Source organism: Pongo pygmaeus, chromosome 8 (assembly GCF_028885625.2).
Source record: "Pongo pygmaeus isolate AG05252 chromosome 8, NHGRI_mPonPyg2-v2.0_pri, whole genome shotgun sequence".
Taxonomy (NCBI): Eukaryota; Metazoa; Chordata; class Mammalia; order Primates; family Hominidae; genus Pongo; species Pongo pygmaeus.
This window is the reverse complement of record NC_072381.2, coordinates 100,510,521-100,518,391: the sequence shown is the minus strand read 5'-3', so window position 1 is coordinate 100,518,391 and position 7,871 is coordinate 100,510,521. Positions and strand designations below refer to the sequence as shown.

The 7,871-nt window shown below is 45.3% G+C and overlaps 2 protein-coding genes across 6 annotated transcripts in view; one reads left to right on the top strand and one right to left on the bottom strand.

Annotated features, from left to right (window-relative positions):
• The first annotated feature begins 3,396 nt into the window (after positions 1–3,396).
• The window catches only part of LOC129006203 (cytochrome P450 2C31-like), an 87,793-nt gene continuing 83,318 nt past the window's right edge, over positions 3,397–7,871 (top strand). The window contains 2 exon segments of the mRNA XM_054435651.1: positions 3,397–3,816; positions 6,093–6,185. Coding sequence (XP_054291626.1) covers positions 6,147–6,185 — 39 coding nt within the window. The 5' untranslated portion in view covers positions 3,397–3,816; positions 6,093–6,146.
• The window catches only part of ACSM6 (acyl-CoA synthetase medium chain family member 6), a 38,283-nt gene continuing 36,007 nt past the window's right edge, over positions 5,596–7,871 (bottom strand). For 3 of the 5 annotated variants that reach the window (XM_054435647.1, XM_054435650.1, XM_054435649.1), the window contains one exon: positions 5,633–5,881. In XM_054435647.1, the coding sequence (XP_054291622.1) occupies positions 5,741–5,881 (141 nt within the window). In that variant the 3' untranslated portion in view covers positions 5,633–5,740. Of the gene's footprint in view, positions 5,882–7,871 lie in introns of all 5 variants that reach the window. The other 2 variants (XM_054435646.1, XM_054435648.1) reach the window with 2 other exon arrangements.

The window sequence follows — 7,871 nt, the reverse complement described above, 5'->3', positions numbered from 1 at the left end:
TGCTTCATCGCTGTCCAATAGAAGTATGATGCAAGGCATGAATGTAATTTAAAATTCTCTAGTAGCAATGTGAAAAGAGAAAAAAAGCAGGTAAACTTAATTGTAATAATACTTTTTTTTTTTTTTTGAGACAGAGTCTAGCTCTGTCGTCCAGGCTGGAGTGCAGTGGCACAATCTTGGCTCACTGCAAACTCCACCTCCCGGGTTCAAGCCATTCTCCTGCCTCAGTCTCCCAAGTAGCTGGGATTACAGGCGCACACCACCATGCCTAGCTAATTTTTGTATTTTTAGTAGAGAAGCGGTTTCACTGTGTTGGCCAGGCTGGTCTCGAACTCCTGACCTCGTGATCCACTCACCTCGGCCTCGCAAAGTGCTGGGATTACAAGTGTGAGCCACCGCGCCCGGCCAATAATACTTTCTTTTTTTTTTGAGACAAGGTCTTGCTCTGTCACCCAGGCTGGAGTGCAGTGGCACAATCATGGCTTCCTCGACCTCCTGGTCTCAAGTGATCTTCCCACCTCAGTCTCCTGAGTAGTTGGGACTACAGGCACAAGCCACCGTGCCTGGCTAATTTTTATATTTTTTAATAGACGTGGGGTTTCGCTATGTTGTCCAGGGTGATCTTGAGCTCCTGGGCTCAAGTGATCAGCCCACCTCAGCCTCCCAGAGTGCTGACATTACAGGTGTAAGCCACCGTGCCCGGCCAATAATATATTTTATATAATACTATATATCCAAAATATTATCATTTCAACATTTGTCACAAGCCACGTTTCAAGTGCTCAGTAGACACATGGGGGTAGTGGCTACTGTACTGGACAACACAACTTTAAACTCACCTTAAAACAAAGACATCTTGGATTTCTGTTTCCCTTCAAGGCTGCAGAAAAGTGATCTGCAGCAGGTGCAGGCTGTAGTGGAAATGGCTCTGTGCTTGGTTCATATGATCTAGGAGACCCTATGATGTCAGAGTTTTCAAGATAGTACACCAGTGGGAGAATAAAAACCCAAGCCCCTTGGGTTCTAGAACAAGACTGCCATCTGCAGTACAGAACTTTATGCTTTTCATAAAATAACTCCTGGCATTCTTCCACAGCTTGGATAGAGACAAAGCCCCTGACCATGGGACATCAGGTGGCAGAACTGCCCATCATGATTTGGGTTCTTTCGTTCTCATTAGGTCAGGTCAGGCATCTTCCAGAGCAATCCCTCATGAGATGGGAGGAAGGCTTGAGCAGGGCTGGAGGAAATATGTGAGCTGTAGGAGCATGGAAGCCTGGATACTCATGCTGTCTACTGCTGTGCCCCTCCCTCAGCTCTTCCCCATGGCTGATGGGGGATCCCATATGAGCAGCAGACGGTGGACTAGGAAGCCCAGACTTGATTCGTGGATGAGTTGGCTAGGTATGTAAGGGCATGCTGAAATGGTGGCTGCACTGCTGTACTTCTTGAGCCGGCCTTGTAAGGAGAAAAGTCCTCCCACTGGGCAGAGCTTCTGGTAGTATTCCTAATGATCTACTTTGTGTGGCAAGAGGAGTGGCTTCAGTATAAATGTGCCTGGACTTATGGACAGTGGTGAATGATGTGGGTGGCTGATCAGAGGGGAAAGATGAGAAGATCAGGACAAGGAGGTCTGGAGTAGAGGAATGTGGATAGACCTCCGTTAACCCTCATTAGAATAAACCATGGAAGAGACAGTAAGTGACCAGGTTGACAAAATGAATTAGCCAGTGGACATAAGCCAGCCTGTTGTTGGGCACCCGTGTTGGCGTAATGGGTGCATGGGTGGGGTAGCCATGATTGTCAGTGATAGAGGCTCTACGTGGTTGCAGTAAGATGGGCTTCTATTTCAAGGCCAATCTAGCTATTGCTGCTGCCAAATGTTCAACCTTCCAGCAAGAATGACCAACTGAACAGTGCTATCTTTTGAAGACACCAGCTAAGCCACTTGGTGGCAAGCTGACTAGCTTGGATCCCTTCCATTTTGGAAAGTGCAGTGATTTATTTATTCAGTCAGGGATAGACCCATATAGGTATATTGGGTTTGCCTTTGCTGTCCACAGGGCCTCAAACACAACACTTTCTGAGGACATAAAGACCTTTAGATCCACTAGGGCAGGATCCCTCACGGCCTTGTGGGACCAAGGACCCATTTTACTGCAAAGGAGGCACAGCAGCGGGCACATGACCATGGAGTTCACTGGATCTATCACAATCTGCACCACCCAGAAATGGCCAGCATAAAAGGGTGATGGTATGGCCTGTTGAAGACATAGTTGAAATGCCAACTTATATACGACCACTTGTGAGTGTAGAGTGCCATTTTCTAGAACGTAGGAACACTCAATCGGTGAAATTTACTTGGTGCTGTGTCCCCAAGAGGTAGACTGTATGAGTACAGGAGCAAGGGGGACAGTAAGAGCATTCCTGCTCAGGATAACTCCTTGTGACCCACTTGGGGAATTAGTGCTCCCCACACGATGATCAATTATGAAAACAAAAACAACTAAAACATTCTTCCAGCTGATTTTTTTTTTAAAGCAGGCAGGAAAGAAGGCACCTAGACATCTTATCTAAAAATTTTTTTCCGCGTAAACTTATATGAAGGAATCTGGAGTGGGACTTCATGGGTTCAAATCCTAGCTCCACTTCTTGATCACTGTATGACATGGATAAGTCATGTAATCTCTCTGAACCTCAGTTTACACATCTGTAGACAGATTAGTAATAACAGGAGATTCACAGCTCAGGTAGAACTCAAAGCGCAGGGTTGTCCCTGGTAAACACACGCAACTTTTGGCCAGGTGCGGCGGCTCACGCCTGTAATCCCAGCACTTTGGGAGGCCGAGGCAGGCGGATCACCTGAGGTCTGGAGTTCGAGATCAGCCTGGCCAACATGGTGAAACCCTGTCTCTACTTAAAAAAAAAAAAAAAAAAAAAAAAAAGCCGGGCGTGGTGGCGGGCCCCTGTAATCCCAGCTGAGGCGAGGGAATCGCTTGAACCCAGGAGGCGGAGGTTACAGTGAGCCGATAGTGCGCCATTACACTCCAGCCTGGGCGACAAAAGCGAGACTCAGTCTCAAAAAACAAAAACAAAAAAAACACGCAACTTTTATATTTAGCCTTGATGAGTCCTGGAGGTACAATTTCTACCTGGTTAACTGGATACATCTCAACTCTTCCCGTGGTTTCGCCTCTTCCCCAGGCTCGCAGAGAAGACGTCGTCCTCGCAGTATTTTTAAAAATACTATGCACCAGTCTGCAGGAAAGGGCGCAGGGGGCGACGAGGCAACCTAGGCCGGCGTGCCTCTGGCTTTCCTTTTGGAGGAAGCGCCCCCTTTGCGAGCACATGCGCGCCTCGAAGGGGACGGAGCCGCGCGTGCGCGGCAGAGTCGCAATGCGCAGGCCAGATTCAGGTGCGGCCATTTGTGTGTCCCCGAGGCTCCTTGTTGGCCGGCATCCCACGCCGAGGGTGGTGGCGGCCGGCTTTCCAGAAAGGCCGCACACCAGGCTCAGCTCTGCTCGCGAGCAGGAGGCGACGACAGAGGAAACTTCAACCCGATAAACTTCCCGGTCGCAGGGACATTTGCGTCCTCCTGCCACTCACCGCCTCTGCTGTGGTCCCTCCCTCCAGGAATCCTCATAGCGTCCTCTCTCCCCACTCTCTCCCATCCCGCGTCTCCCATATTTGCCCCAGCTTGGCTCAGGGCCACAGTTCCGCACTCTTCAGCCGGCGGCGCCCCCTGCAGTTGTTTCTACGCGGGAAATAGGGCAGCCGCATCCCAGCACCGCTGAGTGCCCAAGGATGGTCAGCCAGGTAGGGCAAGCAGCTTCTTTCAGGGATTCAGATCTCACGGTACGAAGTGGAAATAACTTTGAGGGTCAAAGGCGTAAACTGAGGGCGTAGTTTGGTTACGGGAACTTAAGATAAATGAATTAACTAGGGGACCCCCGTCCCCATTTTCTCCTCCTACACAGTCTTTAAAATCCTGAGAAGGCGGGGGTCGGGTGGGGGGATGACCCGTTTTGACTGTTTGGAGTGGTGCCAACTCTTGTGACGCTTGCTGTGAGAGCTGCTAGGGGGGCTTGGGAATCGAGGCTGCTCGACCACCCGCACACTCAATCCCAAGGGTGAGAGAAAATGCCTAACTTCCCAGGTGCAGCGGTGTTGGGCAAAGGAGGCATTCTTAAATTGGAAATAACCTCAGTCACCATTAACATAAGAATGGTTATAAATTCTGGGTGTATTCATACAATGGAATTCTGCATAGCAATGAGAAAGAATGGACTGTTGATCCATACAACAACATAAATGAATTGTCCAGACATTATTTTGTGAGAAGACAGACACAAAAGGGTGCAAACTGTATGATTCCGTTTATATGAAATTCAGGAACAGGCAAATTTGACCTACACTTTAGAAGTCAGAATAATTGCTACTTGTGGAGGAGGGGCTCAAAGTACCAATTGAGAGCAGTTAGAAGCAGAGGCAAGCACTTCGTTCACTGCTACTGCAACAAGGAGTGCTCAAAGGAGAGAGACTTCCTGAGCAAAATATAGTTGGGATTGTTTAATTGGGTCAAGGATCAGAGTGGAATAGTGGAGAGAAAGCAAGTTTGCTGACTCACGTCCCAGAAGCAGTGGCATGTAATAGCAATGAGTCCATAAAACCTAGATCTTGATTTCTATTTCTCAACATTCCTGTGATTTTTGTGGTCAGCAAGCTCTGAATCAGGATGACCCGTGGTATCTACTTGCCACCATCTGCTCTTGGAATTTGTTGCTTCTTAGAATTTAGTCTCCTTTTCTCAGTCTCTGAAACTGTCATTAGGCATAGAAATTCAGTCCAAAATTCATGAAAGAAGTACAGCTTTCACAGAGGTATGAGGACATGAGAGAGCCCAGGAGGCTAAAAATATCCTATATCTTGATCTAGATGGTTACAGGGGTGTGTATGTGTGTAGACATCCATTGGGCTATTTTTCACTCGCATCCGTGTGAAGAGACCACCAAACAGGCTTTGTGTGAACAACAAGGCTGTTTATTTCACCTGGGTGCAGGCGGGCTGAGTCGGAAAAGAGAGTCAGCGAAGAGAGATAGGGGTAGGGCTGTTTTATAGGATTTGGGTAGGTAAAGGAAAAAGGGAGGTTGTTCTCTGGCGGGCAGGAATGGGGGTCACGAGGTGCTCAGTAGGGAGCTTTTGAGCCAGGATGAGCCAGGAGAAGGAATTTCACAAGATAATGTCATCAGTTAAGGCAGGAACAGGCCATTTTCACTTCTTTTGTGGTGGAATGTCATCAGTTAAGGCAGGAACCGGCCATCTGGATGTGTACGTGCAGGTCACAGGGGATATGATGGCTTAGCTTGGGCTCAGAGGCCTGACACTATTCATGTAAGATCTGTGTACTTATTGGTCATGATAAACTAATTTAAAAAATGAATTTTTATATGTAATTGCACAGAAAAATATTTCTATTACATTATTGAGTGAAAAAGGCAAGTTGTGCTAGAGCATTTCTCCCTGAACTCAATTCTACCAAAAAAAAAAAGTTTACATATAAGAAGAAAGAAGATTAGAAGAATATACTCCAAAATATGAGATTGTGGATGAGTTTTATTCTTTTATTTTTGGTTGTTTGCATTTTCTAAATTTAAGAAATATAATTCCTATGTATTGGAAGCAGTCCAGAGTCTTCTTCAAACTCCCACAGCCCCAGGCTCAATAGCAATAACCACAGCATTCACAATCTCTGACCCAATGCATTGGCAACATCATCAACTCTACCAGACAACCAGAAGTAGCCGTCTTCATCCATGATACCTCTGTCACCTGTGAGGTAAAGCATGTGGCCTCTTGCTGAAGCATATTCCTCCCAGCTCACCTGATAGAATGACAAATCCAGAAACCTACATTTACTTCCCTCTCGCAATCATTTAGTGATATGAATTGAGCACTCTGGCTAGCCCCAGGGGAGACTGAGAAAAATAAGTCAGGATCCCCACTCTCCAGGGGATCTCACATAGAAAACTCAACAAACACGGAGAACTTTCCTTGGTCATTTCTCTTAACTTCAGCTTTTTTTTTTGTCCCAGCTAGAAACAAGAGTAATGATGGCACTTCACTCAGAGGTTTGTCCTGAGGCTTAAATGAGGCGACATGGACACAGCATTTTAGCACAGGGCCAGGTACAGTATATGTAAGGGGTGTTGGCTGCTATTTTCTCAGGCTCATCATCCATCAAATGCAATCACTGTTCCCTGTCTTTGAATTGTGCCTTTAATTTTCATACCACCCCTGACCAAAATTCCATCAGAAAAAGGTGGCTTCAGCTTAAGGTTCTTACACCAGAAGCACAATTAGAGTGATTGGTGAAAATTTCCCTTTGCATGAGATTGGCCCATTTTGCAGGATCTTTCCGTGGAGTGTTCACAGATTCTTTTTTTTTATTTTTTATTTTTATTTTTATTATTGAAACAGAGTCTCACGCTGTCACGCAAGTTGGAGTGCAGTGGTGTGATCTCGGCTCACTGCCAACCTCTGCCACCCAGGTTCAAGCGATTCTCGTGTCTCAGCCTCCCAAGTAGCTGGGATTACAGGTGCCGATCACCAAGCCCGGTTAATTTTTTTTGTATTTTTAGTAGAGATGGGGTTTTGCCATGTTGGCCGGGCTGCTCTCAAACTCCTGACCTCAGATAATCTGCCTGCCTCGGCCTCCCAAAGTGCTGGGATTACAGGCATGAGCCACTGCGCCCGGCCAGATTCTAACAGCATTTGACTCATTGCCATAGAGACCACGTCACCAATTTGTCCAGATTCTTAGATCTAATGGACAACCTGCTTGTTAGAGTTCTAATAAACTTTAGTGAAAAGCTGTGTAAGCAGCTCATTCTGAAACAGCACAGTAATCCCAGTAGGTATATGAGATATCTGGGTCTCTTCTTTGGAATCTGTCTTATGGGTGAGAACATGATTTTAAAGTCTCAGCGTATTGAAGTTGTGTTATCAAAGTTTGGAAATATTAAGCATTATTCTCTCACAGAAATTCATAATATTAAAATATTTAAAACATTTTACCTAGGCTTTAACTCAAAAACTCCATGAGAAATACTCAAAGAGGCATTTGAAGAGTTAACAAGGATACTCATTGAAGTAGTATTTACAATATAAAACATTAGAAGTAACCAAAATTTTCAACAATAGCAGATATGTTAAATAGATCATGATAGTTCTCCTTGATAGGATTTTATAAAATTATTAAAAGTGTTTTAATATAAGGGCTGGGTGTGGTGGCTGTCAGCACTTTGGGAGGCTGAGGCAGGTGGATCCCTTGAAGTCAGGAGTTCCAGACCAACCTGGCCAACATGGTAAAACCCTGTTTCTACTAAAAATACAAAAATTAGCTGGGCGTGGTGGTGAGAGCTGGTAATCCCAGCTACTCATGAGGCTGAGGCAGTAGAATCGCTTGAACCTGGGAGGTGTAGGTTGCAGTGAGCCAAGATTGTGCCACTGCACTCCAGCCTGGGTGACTGAGACCCTGTCTCAAAAAAAAAAAAAAAAAAAAAGTTGTTGTATAAGATTTACTGATCTCTGAAAATCATAAGTAAAAAAACAGGCTTCACAAAAGCTGATAGAGTACAATCCCACTTTTATAAAACAATACATGTAAATAGAAAAAGAATGAAGGATATATACATATCACATGTTAATAGTGGCTAAGAATGGTTGCATTATGAGTTAATATGCTTTTCTTCTTTGGTCTTTTCTGTATTTTTGAAAGTTGTCTATATTGAACACACGTGAGTTTTATTATCAGGAAAGGCTAAATAAATAAATATTTTAAAAGTAATTAAAAGAAAGCCCCCCTTTATAGA